The 21863-nt window shown below is 47.7% G+C and overlaps 2 protein-coding genes across 2 annotated transcripts; both read left to right on the top strand.

Moving 5' to 3' along the window:
* Positions 1-7766: 7766 nt before the first annotated feature.
* Positions 7767-13309, top strand: LOC34617316 (serine/threonine-protein phosphatase CPPED1). The gene is made up of 12 exons (XM_026336949.1): positions 7767-7938; positions 8078-8198; positions 9643-9718; positions 10071-10259; positions 10629-10688; positions 11113-11188; positions 11437-11534; positions 11726-11846; positions 12008-12111; positions 12214-12288; positions 12950-13056; positions 13201-13309. Exons 1-12 carry the CDS (start codon positions 7767-7769, stop codon positions 13307-13309), a joined length of 1308 nt encoding a protein of 435 aa, XP_026192734.1.
* Positions 13310-17495: 4186 nt separating this feature from the next.
* Positions 17496-21018, top strand: LOC34617317. Its single transcript, XM_026336947.1, has 5 exons — positions 17496-18896; positions 19194-19453; positions 19919-20087; positions 20445-20606; positions 20752-21018. Exons 1-5 carry the CDS (start codon positions 17496-17498, stop codon positions 21016-21018), a joined length of 2259 nt encoding a protein of 752 aa, XP_026192732.1.
* Positions 21019-21863: the final 845 nt, after the last annotated feature.

Below are 21863 nucleotides of genomic sequence, written 5' to 3'. Positions count from 1 at the left end.
AGATGCTTAATAATGACCTCGTTACTGGCTGAGTTCTGAAGATCTTGAAGCACAGTGGACGATCCTGCGAGACCTTGAACACAAAAACAGGAAAATCGTTGGGTCCTTTACTTCTGCCTCATCATCTATGATGTTACCTTAGAAGATGACGCACCATGCAAGCAGCAATAGCATGTGGCGACGAACTGAAAGGAGCACCATGCCAGCGATACTGCCCGAATACCCGACGTCCAAGATCCAGGTGGCGCTAGTCATACCAGCGCAATGCAAGGAGTTTTGCAACGATGGACGTGGGGCATGGATTTGACCGAATGCCAGCGGCAACGGAGGATCCGTGCCGGACGGCATTCTGTACCAATGTCAAGCACTTTTAGTCAAGGTCATATTTTTTAGCCTGCGGGGAGCTTCAGGCACACTTCAATCAACAGTGATTCATGTGTTTGTACCCAAAATTGGTGGAGGAGTAATCGCTTACCTTGAGGTTTTTTCTACGGCGCGAAACTCATCGCTGGATAAACTGTTGCAAATTTTTCCGGGCCTACAAAATGATTCTCAAGCTCACGATGTGCCTGTGAACGCAGACACAATAATTTCCATCGTGTCGAAGGTCAAGGCTCTCGAATCTGGGCCAGAAAAGATTTTACAACAGCAACGAATCAAGCAATTTTTCTAGCCTATGAGGTTTCTGCAGTCTGTGTATGCAGCCAGCGCTAGCCAATGTGGCGAGACCCCTGGACAGCTCACAAAAAAGGGGAACGATTCTATGTGCAGAGCGAAGCGCACAGCAGCGGTGAAGGCTTTGAAGTACAGGCTTGTCGTGTCACTACCTTACGGGCTTCTGATCTCAACAGTCCTTATATCTCTGCGAAAAGAGGCATCAGTGCAAGCAGCTGCCAGGGTGCTGGAGTGCTACAGGGAGCCGGTGACTTATGAATAAAAAGATGCCTGATGCTGAGGAGCGAGGTGTTGCATGAATTGATGGGCAATTAGCCTATACTCTGTCTCTGTCACAGTGGGGACGCATAGTCTTGGTTGCGAAAGCTATCCTTTACATGAAGCAGCAGGAATTACAGTACGTTAAATCTCAAGCCACAAGGTCCTTGCTTCGGTGCGAGCCATTGAATGGCTCGACTTCCTCATGGGTTTTCATGGCCTAGGCTTCGCGGACAAACCTGGTTCTAGGAGAGTCAATACAGATGCACTCGTTCCAAGCATTTGCTGCCAGAAAACCGAATAGCAGGATCGCACCACACCACAAAAAGCTCCTTCCATGGGCTTGTCCAGGGTCGTGAATGCAGCAGATGAATAGGAACTTGTACCACACACCCCAAAAGGTTTTCATACCCTTGCACATCGAGAAAAGAAGCATTCTTGGGAAGTCTGCAATGGCTGTAAATGGTGGTATCAGTACCTGCGGTGGTGTCCGGATTTTGCAAGCTCCAATTGCTCATCAAAGGATTGCATGCGTTGATTGCGAAGACTAAAGAAATTCAGGGCAAATTCAAGCTACTTCGCGGGGTTGCCTATGATTCATATGAAGGAGCTTTGGCATATCTACCGGACAGATTTGTCTCCAGAATGCCATTTGCTTTGCAGATGGCAATCATACACCAGGGCACAAGGGTGTGAAGAAAACATATGACACCCTTGCCAGACAGCTCTTCTAGGCTGACATATGCACGTTCGCCAGTGAGTTCATGTAATCCTACCCACGCCGCAGATTGGCTGGAGTAGTATGCATGAAACTTGTTGGCTTACTTTGAAACTCGGCAAGTTTCCTAAAGACACAACGGGCGCAAGGGCTAGTGATCTTCACCTTGGTGCTCCCATTTACCGCAAGAGCACCTGGTGTAATCCTCACCTTGGTGGATGTCGTTGATAAGATGGCGCATTTTATTCTCGTCTGTACTCATGTAATTACCGCGGCCACCTAGGATTTGTGGGCGGAATATCTAGTATTTTTCCATGGTTTGCCAGCTCTGCCAGTGGCACACCGTGATGCGTGCTTTCTTTGATAGCTGTGAGAGCTCTTCTACCACCAGTTGAAAGCCACGCATGCCTTCTTAAATTTTTGGCACCCCCAGTTGGTTAGATAGACCGAGCAAGTTCGTCGCACACTAAAGCAGATCCTACGAAGATACATCCAAAGTGACAAGCCGAAATGGGGCTCACTTCTCGGGGCACAACAAGCACAAAACTGCATTATCCACAATTTTAAAAGCATGACTTGTTTCAGGGTCATGAAACGAGAGTCCCGCGTGTGCTAAAGACCTAGACATTGTTTATGCTGTCGACCTTGGAAGACCACCTGCCGTAACATTCGCCTTAAGTCAACTGGTTGAGGTAGCAGCAGCTCATATCCTGCAAGCTCATGCAGAGCAAAAACGCTTCAGAAAGAGAAAACTCAAATAGGTAAATTCAGAAGGTGGCCTGGCTCGGCTATCCACTGGCCTCATACTGCTCAGCAGTGCAGTCAAGCTTCAGCTCGTCTTATTGGGCTGCTCAAGATCCTGCAACGTATTGGCAAAGTTAAATACAAACCAGTTGCACTTTTTCAATATGCTGTAGTGAATTGCATTTCACATTTTCGCTTTGCAAAGTGAGCGGCCACCCATGATGTGTTCCAGCCGGGGGGTTGGGATCTTCGCCCTCCGTGGTAAATGGTGGCAAAGCGGAACATGAGGACACAACCCAGTTGAGGCACAGCGGACAGAGCGTGTGGGGAGAGTGTTTAGTCAGGTAGAAGGGGTCCTTGGAGAGGGCCGGGAAGTAGGAGCTTCTCAGAAACCTAGAGAACACCCAAGGATTTTGGAGATTATAGGGCCACCCACTACCTACAACAATGCCTGTGAAACTATGGTAGAATCACGCTGGTCGATGAGGGGATGAAGTGGCACGTGGTAGCTCATTTCTGCCGATGGCAGGAAAGAGACAACCTGTCGGCACCTTCGCCGCCGACGGGCAGCGCACAGCAGGAACGAAAAAAACAAGGGTGACATACTGGCTCTCTACAGGACTATCGACGCCGTAGCTTTGAAATTTCAGTCACACATGCTTTCAAGCGCTGTGTCCAACTGTGCTTGGATTGTGCTGGCTCGCCACCTTTAACGATGAGTTATGCATGCTCACTTCAGTGTCGGCTAAATTCGTGCTGTCATACGCATCTTTGGCTGTTAGTGCCATTACATACTCCGCATTGATCTCAGGAGGTGGATGGCTCTCCAACTTGAACTGACCGGGGAATAGCCGCCGCTTGCCTAGAGGCTATTCGTGAGTGGCATTTATGGAAAGACTTTTTCCTGTCGCCGAGTACAGCCGGTCAATGGCATCGTGTAATATATTTCGATATGGGCCTACGCATCCTTCTCCCCATTGCTTCCCACTCTTGCTGACATATGCTTCCTGTTTAGTGAAGTAGTTTTTGCCCACAATCAAGCTGAGTGCATGATTCTGCATTGGTGTTTGTCCTGCACTTGACCTTTGAGGAAAAACCACTGTACTGAACGAGCACCACGTAGTAGTGCTTGCAGTTCTTTTTTGCGCAGTTTCATGGGCAATTTAATAGCTACTCCCAAAACCACTAGCAGCTACGCACACCCAGTGTTCATCAGGGCTTTTAAGCCCCAAAGGTAAGTGGAAATGCAGGAAAACCTATACCTCCAGCTTGAAACAAATTTAAGTGGTTAGAGGAGTCAGGGTAAATTTCGGTACTCCAAACCTTATTATAATTGTATGCTAGGTCACCATTGATAAGCTTGCGAAGGATACTAAGCTTAAATGTAATAAACTACAAGGGTGATATACGTATGTTTGGTAATATGCCTCTTGTACAACAGTAGAGGTGTACCCACGACACCAGGGCTCAGTACCAGCTTTTACACCAAGACACTCTATTACTATTGAGCGAGCCTAAGGTGTTCAGGCTCCGTCTACGCGGTAAGAAGTCATAAGCATGAAATGGGGGCTGCCTGCCATATAGAGGCACGAATTATGGAACCACATGACTGGTTTTGAGGCCCACTTGGGAGGCATTATCTATCTGGGAAGGACAAGAGACCCTTCTTTTCTCCCGACCAAGGAACATTCTCTACAAGAATCAAAAGTCCCACAATCATGCTGAGTAACCCACGGCCTGGTTTGGAATAGATTTTCATCCGGCAAAATACATTACTCAAGTTCGAGAGTCCGATAAACCGATCATTTTCACCACACATGTACATCTGTATGAAGTTAAAAATGGACAGGGTTGAGAAATTACTGCGCAATAAATGCTTACGCTCATCTAGCTGCTCGTGGATGCAGTGGCCCTGAGGTACCGGGGTAAAATACACTAACACACTTTCTGCGCCAGCAGTCACATTCAACAACAGATTAGCATTAAATTGACTAACTGGTTTGTCTATCTGTGTAACTTATTTGTTGCACGGAACTGCTAGCTGAATAGTAGGACCTACACTTTTGTATGCATATGTGCAACTAGCCGCTGTGAATGCTAGGAGTGCGTGGAGGGTGCAGGTACGCCCACTCTTACCTTTGCTTTCCCCTTGCGTCAGGAATGGCCCGTGTGTAAAGGACGGGATCGTTTTTGAGACCCCCAACAACTATCTCAAATGTGCACGGAGTCCGGATTACGTGTCGCCCCACGAAGACCTTACATGGAGCATTACAGTTGGTAGCACCGCATAGTTGGATGCATTTGTTCCTTGCTTATTCACTGGCTGTAGAAGTAGTGGGATCACAGCTTTTCCACAAAAGTTGTAAGCTTCATCTTAAGTTTTTTAGTAATTGAATAAGTTATTTTTGCGTGGCAAGATGCTCGGTAAAAGGTCTGCTAACGGAAGTAGGCGGTGGCACTACGAGTGTTGGGGTGGCATAGGAAGGTCTGCCAGCCGATGTATATGAGGTAGCTTCACAGCTGGTACAAAGCCGTCATTTGTCAGCCGAAGAACAGTGTGCGAGCGTGCCGATGAGGCTACGCCAATCAGAAAACTACTTGGCCGAATCAATGCCCAGGTAATGAAGAATTTCATCAGCTAGTTGCAGATGTACCTCGCACTGTAGACTAAGCGAAACGAACATTCTTTGCGACCTGTTTCGGAAGGGAGACAAACTACATTGGTGGATCTATTACTGTGGCAATCGTCACCTGTTGCAGGGATCGAATACAGTTCAAACGCCCATGCAAACCCTGACTTATTGGCTAATGACAAAATCAGCTCAAAAGCAAGCTAGTAAAGAATTGAGTAAACTGAGGTAGGGAACTCTATCAATAGATCGATGTATTTGGAGAAACATGAAACATTGCTTTGCAAAAGCCATCAAGTAGGCAAAAGTTGGTTTATCGGTGATTTACCTCAAAACCACCCGAAGTGTTACGTCAGGTGGTAGCAGGAAAGCCAACGAATCGGCCATTTTACACCTGATCGGTGAGACTTCGGCAAATGACAGACTACTTGAGGCTTAAGGAGCATACGAATGCAACGCTTGAGTTGTTGGCTTAGTAAAATGACTTACGTCAGGAGTTGGAACCCCTAAATATCGGAGTTGTGTCAACCAGCTTAAGGCAGGCCGAATGCGCGTTCCTTAGCACCCCCAGAGAGCCCTCAACAGCACACTAGTTTATGTTGTATAATTCTTTGACATATATATTCCAGAAGAGCAAGCGCATGCAGACAACCAGGAGCCTTGACAACGGGATTATATTCAGCGGAATCAGGCTCCTTGCAAAAAAACAAGGCCCCACAGTGAGATGAAAAGCTTCCCAGTCAGGCTGCGGCGGAGTGAGGGGGCTACCAACAACAGAATAGCCAGTAGAACGCCATGATAGATCCTTGCTGGGCTGTACAAACTTTCACCAATGGTCCAGAAATGGTAGCGTTACTGGAAACTAGATGTGAAGTGGATTTATTAGCCGAGAGGGCACGGCAGTGCAGTCTGCCTTTTCACTGGCTAATGCATTCCCTAAGAAGTAGATTTGCGGATGGTGACAAAATGGAAGAATTGGCAAGGTTGAAGCAGGTCCATGCTGCTGCACCGCGGTACTAAGCTCTATCAGCATAGCATGCGACTTCTATGTTGGACCCGCTCACGTCGCCACGAGGTAATCGTAGGTAAGCCAAGAGTAAACGTAGTCGAAGGCGCACATGAGACCAGAACTACGCTGTGTGGATTCCAGCAAGCCTGGAAATGCTGGAAAAGGTAAATCGTGATTTTTTCAACCAAGTTCAATTCATATTTGGTGGGTGGGTTTGAGTGAGTGCCTATGCGCGCGACTCAGCGGTACAATAAGAGAACAGCAAGCTGAGCGTACATAGCGTCTAAGTGGACCTGAAGCTAACTCGTTACTGGGACATTTAATTTAAACTTTCAGCAGTAGAAATACAGAATTGAGCTAGTTTCAAGGACTAGTTTACAAATCTATTAAATAATGACGATCTTGGAACGCTGTCCAGGGCATCGTATTCAGCTATTTCGTAGCTTAGCTCCAATCTATTTTCCACGGTTTCAAGAGCTTCCACAGCAAGAGGAAAGAACATTGAGCGGTGTGTGGATGATATACTGAACAAGGCAAATGCAGGAATTCACCAGCCCCTTTCGGCATTTTCAGGTAAGGGTGCCAGAAGGGGACTGGCAGTGGTTCTTGTGGGTTAACTTTAGGCTCCTCAGCAAGCTCACTTTAAAGCATTACTTCCGATTCCTAATATTGGTGAGCTTTTAGGCGACTACTCAAAGGAGTAGTCTGTTCGGCATTTGATTTCACAGATGCCTTCTTACAAATATCCATGCACCATGATAACAGGCACAAAACAGTGGTTCAAACGCTCTCGAAAAATCGGGTATACCTATGTGTTTTACCGCTCGCTTGTTCGGCACCTAAAGTGCGATATTTGCATAATCGGGCTTGTAGAGGCCTATCAGGGAGGGCCGGATAAGTGTCTACACACAACACGTCCTAACAATCAGCTGAAACACTCAAGAGCCCATACAACACCTAGAGCGTGCGCAGCTGTTACTCGACAAGCTGTGGTCTGTGAAGGCACGTAGATGGTCGTTTTCACCAACATACTTATGTTTTTGCTGGTTCATGCTTTGGCTACAGGAGCTGACGAATATTCAGAAATATTTAATTTTTAAAAGCAATGCAGGCCTCTACACAAGAGTAAAGACATGGGGAGACTGGCATAAAGCTGTTTGGTGCAAAGCCTTCAGCCTTCTGAGACAATTCGGGCTGCTCTGACAATGGACTTTATCCCTGGGCTGTTGGAGTTCAAGGGTTAGGATAGCATCTATGTCGTAGCCAACACGCCCATGCTGCTGCAGCTCTACCACGACTCAGAAAGCCCTTAAACTGCTCCTAGCTTGTGTCTAAAGTTTTCCGAATTCCTCAGTGCCACCGATAAGGATTTAACTTCAAAGTGTGTGATTGCTTTCTGGCATGCCTTTATAATTCGCCTATACCGCAAAATCACCGTTGGGGAGCACCCTGAGGCAAATGAGCACACACAAAGCACGAGCCTCATGCTTCTGCAATGTTCCTGCTTGTGTGCTTACAAAAATCTGATTGACTATATTAGTTTCTTACTTTGGTACTCATCTGCATGGCCCTCTTCTGATTCCCTGGTCTACACGTAGAAGCTCCTCTATGATGCAGGCCTGAAAATGGTGGGCTAGGGTTAGACACCACCATAATCGGTGAAGGGGTACTCAGCCAGTGCTTGTTGAGGTATGCGTAAATCTCAGGAAAGCTAAGTACGGAATTATGAGAAATGACGGTCGGTTGTGTGTTTCGAGCCTGTAGATTTAGTCTTGCTGGATTGGCAGGCTTTCAGAAGCGCACCGAATATGACCAGACAAAGACGCTTGCGGCAAGATGGCTAAGAGCATTGGCCTTTCTCACAAAAATCATTGCACTTTCCCACTGGATAGATTTCTCCGCAAGTTGTAGGTGGCACAAACCTACAAAGAAAATTAAAAACTTCCTGAACTAGTCTCGGAGTGTGTCGCGCGGGCACCTAACCTTTGTGGAGGCGTACTTACAAGGAGCCATAAAAGTGATGGCTCTCCGAAATAATCCCAGGGTGCATTAAAAGATTGTCTCTAATAAATGAGTCAGCAAGTCTAGCTTCAGTGGTTGCAGGCGTTGTTGCCTGCGGAAGAAATTGCGGCTGTATTTTTAACAGTGATAACCACCCAAAACGGTATTTGTCGCGTTCTTCAAAAGAAGACTTCCTCTGGTGTGTGGTAAGCCCGAGATACCTGCCTTCATCCATGGGTATTGCTTGAAAAGTCTATTGTTTTGTCTTAGCAGGAGGCTTGCAAAGCACAGCGCTCCGTCACCAGCCAGCCATCGCGCCATCCCCATCGTTTTGGTTTAGTTACGCGGTTGTTTTTGGCTTTTTTGTTCGACTTTCCTCACCTCGATTTTGCTGTAGCCGCTTGTTGCACACTTGGCTTTCCCCATTTGCGTTGTTTTAGCTTTTTGTCCTGCCTGGCGTACAAAAGGGAATGTTTCTGGAATATGGAGAGAAAGATGTAGCAGATTGAGCCGCACTTCAAACTTTCTACTCCAGGAGTAATATTTTACACGAAATTATTACGGAATGGACAAGTTAGTTCGCCTGTTTGGTCATTTTCACTGCAGAGTTGTGCTAACAAGGTGCGGCGAAATGCAATTTGGTACGGCGTGCGCGCTAGATGCTATGTGTAATTAGCTGCGAATAATCTATGTGTATGAAGGGTGCAGCTACGCCGAGCCGAACCCTCTCCCTCCCCTAAATTTGGTTTTTCTGGGGGGAGACGGCCGGGGAAGGCGGGAATTAATTCTAAAATGGTTATCAACTTTCTACTGAGTCTGCATGGGACTGTGGTCAAGTGTTTTCTCACGGAGACAGATGGAGCGTTACAACCATTGCACAATGCGAAACATACAATAGATCTTCATGCATCTCCAAAACCAAACAGCAAGCTTGCAGGATTCTTTTTCGTGTGCTTCCTCTCTGCGAGGCGTTTCGAAAGCCTGACCGATGAGCCATACTCCCAAGCACAGCAGTGACTGCATGCCCTGCAGTCGTGTTGGGTCCTCATCGTTTACTGCCTCATATGTGCATAGCTCTATTACTGCACACTTTTCTGGCTTAATACGCCCATGTTTCATTGATAGGAATTTTATTTGAATAGACAGACATCCGCTAGGCAAAATCGCTTCGAGTCTATTTGTGCAGAATTGCCGGCATCCAGGCAACCATCATGACTCCATATTTGTAAGGGGGTCTGTTTTCGCAAAAAATCCTCTCTATGTTGTGGTACGCGTCGCTTTCAGCTTTAAACGATGCATATTCTATTTTTGTAGCCTTTACCCGCGGTTCAGGCAGTTACACTCAGTGTTACACTGCCCAGACATGCGACTCGCGTCAAACGAGCTGGAAGCTTCCTGCGCAGCCCTTCGACTTCAACGCAACGTTCAAAAGCCAAAGCAGTTGGATTTTGCGTGCTTGATTTGAACCGAGCTGTAATTTCCCTCCTTTTGCTAAGTTCTTATTGAGGCTGGACTTTTCTGGACACCGCATTACACACCCTGATCTGTTTTTCCCTTTGTCCATTTGTATGCATTGAAACAATGCTCATAAAAGTCCAGAACCGCAGGTTAGACCTCAAGAAGCTCTCCAACCAGCAGAAATGGTTTGGCCCCTTCACCTTTGCTTTGCTAGCCGACCCTCAGGTGAGAGCGGCATCCTCTTTTCCCAGTGTTATGCTTTTGGTTTGCGTCCAAATAAGCTTGATTATCCTGGCTGTTTCCTAGCAAAGCCATATCTTAGTTGGGTCTAGGAGAGCGGGTACCACTTTGCCCCCGATACCAAAAGACACGGAGACGGCAACGGCAACAAGAACAAGGGAGATGGGGAGGAATAATTGTGCTCACACGTTCGCTTCTGTTGATGTGGCATCAGACGTGTTTATTTGTTCGGCTCGGAGTCTGTCATTATCACTTTGTTTCCTCTATTTTTTTGCTGTAACGTTCCTTTTCCCAGTTCATTCACCTTTCCGTGCTCTCGTTCGTTTTTTCTGCTCAGTTAGGTCTTTATCAGAACAACCATTCCTGGGGTGAGGAGCTTCAGCAGGTGTCAGAGTGCATTGCAGCTGCTGTTTCTTCTTCCCCCACGCCTGCCTTTATTGCTATCTTGGGGGACTTGGTGCACGCCCCAGTACCGGCGCAAGCCGTGCAAACTGACCCAAGCATTACTGAGGTTTGGCGTGTAAGGGTAAGCAATAATTTTTCTAGAGTACTCCTTAGAGCTCAGATTTCATGTCCACAGCTGCGTTAGATACCCTTATCACTGCTGTTTGCTATGTTGCCCAGTGTGTCCCTCCAGCATCAGTTATTTGCTCATGCTGCTACTCGTGCTCTCGCTCTTTGCTGCTGTAGCAGACGGAGAATAAGGGCGAAACCTCAGTCATGTGTACGACACGAGTTATACTGTCGTCAATATCGGAGGCAGTCGAACAGCTCCCAACATGAATTGCATTATTCACGGCACTATTTACACCAAATATTTGGCAGATAGTAAGCACATAGTAAGTATCTCAGGAGAGTCGATTTGGGCTTTGAGGAGCTGTTTTGCGTATTCCAGGACCAACAGGCACGAGACTTAGCCGACGCCATTGATGGTCCCAGCAAGGAAGTACCAGTGGTGAGGATTCCCGAGCACTCCACAGTGAATGAGCTGCAGCGATCCATTCACAAACAGGAAGTGGATAACGTTAGCAGCTTGTTGAGGGGTGAGGAAGGGAGTATAGAAGACAGGATGAGGAAGATAGGGATGGGAGACGGACAAGGAATAGAGACAACACGACCAAGGCTAAAAAAACAGCTGCGCCATTAATGAGACCAAACTGCAACAATACCAGCTTCTCTCTGGAACCCGTGTTTCTCTTTCACAATTTGCCTTTTGATTTGAGTATTTATGGTCTAAGAGCCAGGAAGCCGCGTGTTTTGTTGCTGGTGGTTTTCCGTTTTATCTGTCACCCGCACTACCTCTGAACCGTGGCAAAGATAATTAGCGCCTTTTTGCCTGTACAGGTGGAGACTGCTGTTGCTCGTTGTTAACTTCTCAGGTTGTAGCTGCCGGCAATCATGACATTGGTTCCACCCCAACTCGTGAAGCCATCGCGGATTATGAGAGTTTGTGGGGTGGGGAACAAGGCTCTTCACTGGCTTGATTTGCCTTCCAAGGCAGCTACCGTACACGCAGCTTTAGCATTGAATGAGATAGACTCTAAACGACGGGGGATTGGGCATGGATTATGATAAATACTACGTGGAGTACACCCTAAACAACACCCGAGTGCTAGTTACAGTTGTTTTTTGTTTGATATGTATGCTGACTTGAAGCCTCGTGAGAGCTCGTACCTCTCGGGTTTTTATTGCTCTGCTTCCAGGCAAAGATTACTATAGTTTTTGGTTTGGAGGCGTTAAATTTGTTGTTGCGAATTCCTCTGTATTCTACGACGATGCAGAAACTTCAAGAGAAGCTGAGGCAAGCTACCCTGGTCCTAAGACGGCTAGCTAGCCGGATAGCTGCATACGGCTAACCGCTGCCATTTCATTTGGGCACACGGGTCGTCAGCGTATTTCCTTGGGCAGGCGCAGTGTCCTACTCAATTTGGCTTGATTGAGCTCGGTCACTGGGTCCCAGAAGGGCTCTGACATCTCTGCACTGTGTGGCAGAACATAGTGTCCTTATTTCTTTCAAACTCTCCTTTATTGGCGTTGCCTTCTATCGCTATTGTTGTTGCTTATGGCGGTATAGGAGCAGTTCAGTTGGATCGCGGAGGAGTTTCAAGACGCCGTTACAAAAGGTATCAATTCCAAGTTCACAGTGCTAAAATCCCCGATCTGAGAAGGGATGACGCTAGACGTTGGCGATCTTGACCACCTAGCTCCAGAAAGTACTTACTTCTCAACTCTAAACACATCTGTTTTGGACATTGTACATTGCCATCTGCCCAGGAGCCAAACACACCTTCCTTTTGCAGCACCACCAGTTCTACTGGAAAGGGTGGAACGAGGAGGAGGAAACCACGGAAATGGTAGAGGTTCCGCAAATGAAAAAGGTACCTCTTGCACCGCCGGATTAAAAGATTGACGAGGTATTTTGTCAGCTTAGATCCTATTTTTTCCGTTTTTTGAGTTGCATGCTGTGTACTTCGTTTTAGAGCAATTCTATCAAAATCTACCGCCTTCCGGGTAAATGGAGAAGGCGTTTTCTTACTCTTTTAAAGCAGTACAAGGTAAACCAGTATCGTCCTTCTATTCTAAGCCCCCAGTGCAATTCATAGTGTACTAGCGTTGCTCAGTCTATAGGTTTGTCGGGCTCATCAGGTGGTATCTGTATGGGTTTGCCCGGTGGATCATGCTAATTAGCTGCACCCAGGTGTTTTCCCAAAGTGTCGAAAAGAGCATTTGAAGCGACTGTAATGAATTTCTGTAATAAACGGTAATTCGAAGGCTTGATTGGTTCTTCTGGCTTTTAAGAACAACAGACTGGCCTTTATGTAGTTCAGGGTTATCAGTGTTCCTACGTTATCTCTGTAGTGCGCCAGCGTTGTTAACATTTCCACTTTCTCTTCCCCTGTAGTTAAACTGCGTTTTGCGTGTGCTCTGCGAAAAACCCTTTGTACCTGTATTCGCCTAGCTTCTGCTTTGCTTAGTGCGTGGATTCGGTTGTCTGATTTTTTACTTCTCCATGAAGCCCGTTGCCCGCTTCTACAGTCATCAACATTAAACAGCCATTTGCTTTAGCTTTTCAATGCCTATTCTCTTCCCCTTGGGCGTTCCTGTTTCTTGCATCGGTGTAAGACTCCGACTCGCCCGTCTCTGCCTGTCTCTCTTGTGCTATCTCTATTCGTGTCTGTGAGCAGTTTATGTGTGCCGTTTTGATTTTCACACAAGGTGTCTGCCTCTTTCCACGGCCATCTCCATTACGACTCCCTCCTTTGTGATGAAGGGCTATCCCAGATTGTTTCTGCTTCATGTGGCTTCGCCACCAACGATTCCAGGTGACGCATCCTGTTCCCCCATACGAGAGCGATTTAAACCCAGGTCAACTTTTGTTATATATGCGGTGTATATGCATTTGATCAGTGCTAAGCCTTTCCTTTGGGGTGTAATCCGGGTCCATGTACGCGTGGCTGGTTTTGCAGGCCAGGCTGGCGCCTTGTCAAGGTATCGGAGAATAGTTTCGAGCACAAGTTCCTTCCAGTTAAATGGCGTACTGACAACTATCCGTTTAAACCACCTCGTTTCCCATGAATGTGTGTCTTTTAATCCCATTTCGTAAACCTTTAGCGGGCAGAGGTCCCGGTGGCATGCCGATTCTCCTCATTGTTTGTGCACTATATCCCAATGATATCCTGTTTACTGCAGCAAATACAGGGCCTTTATAATGTACGTTACATTTGGACGTCCATTTGAATGCAGAGACTGGAAGTCATTTAAATAACGAACTACTTATCTAAATCTTTTGCTGTCTACTGGAATGTGCCTTTCCGCCTTTTTTTGCCCATCGGGGATTCGGTCTTTATGCATTCTGTCATAAAGAAAAAGTTGCAGTGATCCTATATGGTATCGAGATGGCCAAAGCCGTAAGACTTCAGATTCTCTGTGCAATAGCGGCAGCATCACAGGTAGTAGGCACACCAGCAGCTGCTGTTGCAGTATGCATCTTACTTGCATCTGTCCCATTTCAAACTCGCATGCTCCACGCGCGCAAGTAAGTTACTGAGCACTTGTTCGTAAGTGTGCCATTACAGCAAGAGACCATGGCTCACACGAGCACAGACGTCAGCTGGGGAAGGATTAATTTCACAGCGATGCACTGGACCCATTAATTTTAAAAAGTGGATCTGCAGTGAGCTCCAGGTATTTGACTACTCTTTTGATGGTACGTAGAAGCAGCCGCAAGTCATACGTCCAGAACGTGCAATGAAGATCCAAAAAGGCCAAGCAGCGCTGTATCCAGTCTCCAGCGCTATATCCCGCACAGTGTTCGAAAGGAATGCTCTGCGGTTCCTCATTTCTGAGAATAGTACCACACGAAGCACTGGATACGTCTATGCCTCATACATACAGCACAGGGGTTTTGCACTTTAGCACGCAGATGCCTTTCGCACGCCGACAGGCATTGGACCCGGATGATGTGCTACACCTCGATAGAAGTTTGGTCAGTAGGTTGACCTGTAGGATCTGATGTGGCACTCGGAAAGAAACGCAAGCTTATGGCCATATATAGGCTGAACAGGGGTGGGACCGATAAGAGTTAACTGGACGTCATAAGCCGACCCGTGTCCATAGCTATAACACCAGCATGGCTCTGCACAACCGGCAAAGATCGGCTGGTTTTACTAAAGCTTAAAAACAGACAAGGAGAGAGCAATTGCCCAGCAGTGAGTGGAGGCCCTCATTTAGCTCAGGGTACAAAACACGCTTGCATTACTGCGTGCCATTTAATTTCTTGGCCATACGCCGTAATTTGAAGCAGTAAACTCAATATTATGTGTCGCGTCAAGTTTAGCCAATAATACGAATGGTGAAGTTTATAAAGCTCTGAAACGTGTCTTTCTTCACGAAGACTGTTGCAGCTCAGTGCAAGCCAAATACAATTGGACTTCGCTCTACCAATCTTAGTGTGCAGCATTCAAACGCTCTCCTAGGTTGCTGTAAGGGACTATTTTACAAAAAGTACAACGTGGATTGCACACGCCAACCAGAAACACTTTTCCGGTAATGGAGATATCCTACGAAGCTTAGGCCAAGGGAAAATGGTAAAGAACCCCTGTGGAGGCGCCCTGAGGGATCTTGAACAATTCTTATTTTCGTAATCAGAATGGCGAGGCATCCCGACACTTTTCGAAATAGGTGGCAGATGATATGTAAAGAATGAATCACTCATTCGAAACTTTTCTTTCCTCATAGCGTGTATACCCCAACTGCCGAAGGTTACAATTCTACCTGACTCCTAAATGCTGTCATGGAACCGGATTGGAGTAGCTACAGAGAAACAATTACCACTTGCTTAATCCATATGTAGGTGGTATCAGGTTGCAAGCTTGTTGTTTGGTTTTGCCGCCTTTATAGTCTGTTTGTTGTGAAGAAATGTTAGTGTTCAGCTATGAAAACACATGTCGTGTGCCTTGTACTGAGCTAATGCGAGACCCTATGTGGGAAGGCTCCGAATGTTTCGATGGCAGCTGTTTGCGCCTCGCAGTGAGCTTAATCTGGTCTGCACGGTGAGATTCGTGATTATCGACCCAAATCGAAATTGAAGAAAAGACATAAATTACCTTCAACAAATAGGTCTCGCAGCTCTTTATTTTATCTACAGAATTTTGATCGCAGGTGCAATTGGCACTGATGATCCCGCGTATACACTAGCCTATCAAGGGGTATTTAGACTAGCGAATGGCGTAGAAGGCCAAGCTACACATGGACACTGCCTCATTAACAAATTACGACAAATTAAGGCATCGTGAGGTATCGAATACCAGAATCGGCTGCCTTTATGGCGTAACTGTCTCAGTGTAGAGTTGTCTGCTGATTCAGGGATACCTGGCGTGCACCTGTGCCCTAGTTTCCACGGTGCAATGATACGTGAATGCGCACAATGCTCAGAACTGTCTCTACCCTCCTCCATCATCCATGTCATGGAATTGGGAAAGCTTAGGGGAAACCTACGTGAGGACTTTTTCCGAATTTTGTTGCGGTTTGCAAGCTAGGGGTTTCCCACTCGAGCCCGTAGGATGTGCGGTACAGCAGGAATATTACATCACGATTATAACCCTTGACCTCACCAAGCAGATCGAAGTATCTTTTGAATGTTTTGTGTCACCGTAAGTACGCATTGTTAGCATACTATGTGCAAAACTCTAGCTGGGTATGCTACACTCCTGCGGTCTTGCCTGACCGATAGCCAAGAAAAATCGGAATTAAGCATAAAGAGTGAATAATCTGCTTTCCATACGATGCCGGAATTTCGGAACAGGCTTTGAGTGAGCATTTCGGTTCGGAGTCCTAATCTAAGGCGTCCACGAAGAACGTTGCCACTGCGCTAGTATAGCGATGAAGTGTGACTACTGAAGTGAAGATTACGCTGTTGAAAAAAAAATGAAGTAGAATGGAAACGTAGAGGCTTACTGGTGGCAGAAAAGAGCTGTTAGGAATTTTTGTTTCTGCTTTTGCTGTGCGTGCCCAGTATTTACGAAACCGGTAGAACATGCGTTGATGTGGGCTATTTTCACCGACACTGGTGGAACTACCAGTTTTCGCCTCTTAAACATACATAAAGTTTTGTAGGTATATTACGACAGCTTTTAATATAGAAACAATGGTTATATGATAAAATTATTGTTTGTAGCCTGCTTTCCCGCCATGCCAGCCAAAGCTTCATCACTGGTCTCTCTGAAGACCAGGGAAGGAAAACGGCACACAAACGCGAGGCGCCGGCTTTGCTTTCTTTACCGGGGCTAACTAAAGGGATAGCTGCGTTAACTTGGAAAGAAGGAAGTAGATTGTGGGCAGCTGAAGCGAAGAGGAGCATCTATTAGTGATGTTTTTGTTTTCGCGTTTGCACTACAGGTGTACGAGCAGCTCACGTTGCCCATGCAGCTGACCCTTCCTTACTTCGCTGTTTCGTCCTTTACTTTCCTCGCGCTGGCCCTGTTATCCAAAAAGTGGCTTTTTAGGTAGCCTGCGGTCTCTTTTCTCACGTTCGCTCTCATTCTCCCAGCTGTATTCATACCCCAGCTGCTGAAACGGCTCACCATTGGCTCCGCCCCACCTTGCATCGATTTATATCCTTTCTGCGCTTCCATTTCCTCCATAGCTTATAATTTCTAGTATAGTCGCTTTTTCAAGTGGGAATTTATTTGCGTTTTTTCCTCGTGCGTCTCCCTTCATCTCCTCCCCAGCTAGCTCTCCCGCCATCTCCCCCTGGATGCAAGGGCTCCAATGCTATATTTTACCCGTAAAACCCCCCAAGTCCCGGAGAGTCACGCCATTCATTAGGAAGAGACTGCCTTTTCCTTTTCGACGGACTGGATTTCCAGGTATCCCACCACACTGCCTTAGCATTACCAGCCCCACCAACTTTGTTCAAGGACTGCCTTCTACAGGTTTTCTTAATTTTAGTCTTCAATCCTGGACTGTCTGTGCATACTTGCTTCAACTTTCGTATTGCAACGAGGCAACAGTAGCCCGGAGGTCTCACAGAACCCCCAATTTTTGTGCATCGATGGCACGTGTAAAGCCTCGTCAGTATTGTTGTGGTGTATATGATCTTATCCTTTGGGTATTTGTGCTTACTTGTTTCTATTTTTGTTACATTACTCTCTGTACACTTGTTCAGATCGGTTCCTGCATGCAGTCTTCTTTGTCCTGCCGGCAGAGAGGCATCGCCCCTAGGAAACAAGGCTTCAGGGACACAGCTGGAAGGTGAAAGAGGATGTGGCCGCACTGTGGCCGGCGTTTGCTGGTGGTGAGCTCTGTAGGACTGCTGTTCGCAGCTACGGCTAAGGGAGCACCAGCAGAGGCATCCAAGTTAGGAGGTCCTGAGGCGTCGGCTGTTTTATCTCCGCTTTCTGCCGTTGAGCTGCATTCAAGGGCTCAAGATGACGTATTCGACGATCCTCTAGATGAAGAGGAACTGAGAGAGGAGGAGGCATGTGGGGGACAAGAGGCTATGTCCAACGTAATGACTTCTGAGCTCGAGAAGCTCAGGGACCCAACGTCTCCCTGGGCGAAGTTCCTCAGCAAGTTGACTGCGATCAAAGACGCCAAACAAGTGTGCACACAATCTCAGACGAGCGAGGGCTTGTGTAGCCTGCCTGAAGCCCCAGAGGGCGGCTCTTCTACTGCCCTCCAGCTGCCTTGCGGGGGTGATGACTACATGAAGCTCATCAGCAATTATGTGCGCACAAAGAACTGTATCCTCTCGCTTGCAGTAACTCAGACTCTTACTCAGAATTGGCTGGGTCATGCTGGAAGTGACGGGATTTTCCCCCAATTAATAGCAAAGTATGAAAAGGCTCTCGAGTATGCCAGTCTCGATTCTGAGCTTTACAGTCTCTACCAGGACTCAGCTCAGTTGTTAAGGGAGGTCATCCAGAGCGCCAAGGACGGTATTGCTGCCTTTCATTCTCCGGAGCTGAAGGCGGTTTTTTTGAAGAGGAGGAAGGAGCTCACCGCACTACTCTGTGCTCTGGGGCGCGGAGCAGAGGCGGATACAGGGGCGAATGTTGTTGTATCTGATCATATGGTGGTCATCCGCGGCAACTTTGAAGAAAGTGAGGAAGAAGCTCTTACCGCATTCCAAAGCGCTGTGGACACGTTCGGGCTGTATGTCCAGGCCCTTTTGGAAGACGGAGGCTTCCTGCAGAGAGCTACAGATATTCATGTGACCCTTCACAAATTCCGCCTTTCAAAGCTCAGCGCTATGCTTACCGATATAGAGCCAAGCACCAACGAAGGCGATGATGCTCTTTCCCTTATGCGTATCATTCCGGGCAAGCACAACAAACAGAGCAAACACAAGACCAAAGAGGTCTCCAATAAGACGCAAGACGCCGCTGCACCTGCCTTCTTGGAATCCGCTGCCCAACAAGGCGCTGTTGCAGCCGCTGCCGCTGTAGCAGCAGCAAATCTGGCCACGCCCGCTACAGCACCTCAGCAGCAGCAGGCTCTGGTAGGTGGAACAGCCACAACCGTTCCTGCAGCTGCCCCTGATACTATGTCTTTGTTGGGGCCGTCATCGCCTGCAGCACAAACTTTTCTCGCTGGCGAGCAGCAAGCTCCAGCACAAGGAGGAGCACAGACTTGGGCACCAGCACCCTTACCAGCAGCACCAGCAACCTTACCAGCAGCACCAGCAACCTTACCAGCACCACCAGCATCAGCACCAGCAGCATCAGCACCCTTACCAGCATCAGCACCACCAGCACCACTAGCATTACCACCACAGGCAGCACCGGCACCACAGGCAGCACCAGCACCACAGGCAGCACCAGCACCACAGGCAGCACCAGCACCACAGGCAGCACTATTAGCATCACCACCGGTAGACCCCGCAGCGTCACAACCGACAGCACCATCAGCAGCAGCAGCTCCAGCAGCTCCAGCGGCAGACACTGCAGGACAATCGCAGTCGGCTGCTTTAGAGGCGGCCCCGGCACCGACTTCTCCATCTGGCAATCCACCACCCCATGCTGAAAAGGGCGACCATGCAGGTCACCCTCCGGCCCATGGTATTGTCGATGGAGAGCACAAGGGTGTGCCTATACGGCAAAAGACAATAACAATGGCAGCACATCTGAGGATGTTTGAGATGCACGGAGAAGAATTAGGTTACACTGCAGACGTGTCGGCGCTGTCGAAGACCATTAAAGCAGGATACACGGACATCACGTAGGGCAGCCTCAACGCTTGCCTCGATGCATCAAATGGATCTCTACTCATGTATATTCCGTCTCTACGTGTTGCATGTTGGTGTATGCCACTTTGCTGCTGAGTCGGGGCTCTGAGCTGGTTCGTGGTATTCTTCAATGTGGTGGCTCTTCCTGTTGGCGCTGCTGGTTGTGCTGGGTCGCTCTACTTTTTTGCTAGATGGCGTTGTCGCAAACGTGCGCCGCTAGTTTTTTAGCCAATGCAGGGAATTGGGGTACGAATGGTATATACCTCTTGCCCCCGTGTGGCTCGGTGGTGCTTCTTCTCTGGTATGCATCTCGCTGGTATGTGTACCCCATGCGCCTGTGTGTGCCTTGTGTTGCTCCGTTTGTCATTTGAACCACACACAACGCGGAACAGGCACAGAAGGCATGCCTTCACCTCTTTGATTGCATCTGTTCGTGTGTGTGTGTGCGTATGTCACAGGGACAAGATATTCGTAGTGTGGGCCCAGTTTCTTCCACAGGCATTCGTATCAACAACTTTCAAGTTCTTGTCTCTGCTGCTTCCGAACCCCGTTGTCGACATTGCTGAGTTTTACAACAGCACTATGGCGGAGGACGGGTCTGTTACCGAAGGATTCACAGGGGACCTGGTAAGACGGGGGAGAGCGGTAGAGCCAGGCAGTAACACAAACGAAGAGAGGCAGAGAGTGGAGCACGGGAGGGAGGGGGCGGAAGACCACAGGAGGGGATGAAAAGAAGGGAGATTAAAGGAAACAGCGAATGGGGACAGGCAGGAGAAAGGAATATGGGAAACCAGAACGGGAGACGCAGGATGCATGAAATGGTAGGAGAGGGCGGGGGCAGCAGCTTGATGTAGGACGGAATCGGCGATAAGAATGGGGGACCTGATGACGAGCATTTAGGGCTCATGGAGGCAATGTTAAACTCTGACCGAGCAACTATGCCTATGAATAGCACTGCATACTGTATCGTCCGTGCGTTTTCAGCCAGTGAACCACAAATTGTTAGCAGAGCGTTTCTCTGTGGCCGTTGACGAAGCGTATAAGGACTCATGGAGACGCTTCTTTGAAGTAGCAGACGATCTTGGTGTTGACAACGACCAATCAGGATCCGTCGCTCAACAAGCACCTCCCGTCAGTGCCTTGCAGGTGGTGCGCAGTAGGACTGTGGCCTTGGGGTACACAGGGGGGGAAGGGGAAATGACTTTCAGTTTGCTGGTCCATTTGGGCTCTATGTATCTGCGAATTAGTAGATTTTTTCCTTCTTTTCTTTGATTGCCATCTATCACTGTAGGAGGTCGGAGCTGTGAAGCCACATTCTTTCGTTTCTACTGAAGAGAACGATGATTTCAGCGTGGCGATTGTGTCCTCTTCTGATGGAATAACTCCGACTGATTTGGACAAATACATCGACAGCGAGGCTATCGATAAGGCTAGCGTTGAGGCGCTTGTAAGGGCTATGGGGACTTTCGGGGTATTGGGGTGGAGTTTAGGGTCGTGCGTCCGCCTTCCAGAGTGCTTAGGAGCGGGGATTTTTGTGGTGGACCGCCTGGTTTTGTAAGTTCTGCATCTGCTTGTTCTAGACGTGCTTGTTTTCAGGCATCCGGAGGGTTTGAATCAAGACCTAATGCGATGATTACACTTGGGGCTACATTGGTTTGCGCTGCCGTGGCGCTTTTTCTCTGAGGGCCTTGGAGGCACTTGTGCGAGGTCTTCTTCCTGGGAAGTACGAATAAAATACAGCGATCTGACCTAGTAAACACACATCTATTAAACATCTATATTTGTCTATCCGAATCTAGTCTTTTACGGACGTGTATGCACCGGTATATATGTGCATGTTTGAGGGATGGCGTGCGTCCCTCATGGAGACGTGCACCCATCACCTATGCATAATCTACTCATGCATAAACATGCGCGTGTTATGAGATGCACACAAAAGACATACCTGTTAGAACACTTATTTCTGTCGATCATGGTAAATACATGTGAACGACCTAGGTACATATATATATATATATATATATATATATATATATATATATATATATATATATATATGGGTCGCGGGAAAAGAAAAGAAGCTGGCAGGCATACGGTTTCTCATCTAGCAGTGCTTAGATCCCACAAAGGGCCAGCAGTAAAACAACAACTACCGCAGCCGATGTCTCGCACAGGTGGGGGCCCGCAAGGGCGACCCCTGCGCATTCTGTCTTTCTCCGCCTCTGCCGCCACAAAGGCTGTAATGGTTGCACATGCAGATGTATAATACATTTTGTATCGTTACAGCATACGCCTTGTTGAGTTTACGACACGCGATGTACGATGAAGTATTAACATATCCCGCACTATATGCTATTTCCACGTGCGTCGTATGTCACCTCAATACACTGTATATACCTTATA

Source organism: Cyclospora cayetanensis, unplaced genomic scaffold (genome assembly GCF_002999335.1).
Source record: "Cyclospora cayetanensis isolate NF1_C8 unplaced genomic scaffold, CcayRef3 CcayRef3_contig_156, whole genome shotgun sequence".
Taxonomy (NCBI): Eukaryota; Apicomplexa; class Conoidasida; order Eucoccidiorida; family Eimeriidae; genus Cyclospora; species Cyclospora cayetanensis.
Note: the sequence above shows the minus strand (reverse complement) of the source record. Positions and strands in the feature narration are given on the sequence as shown.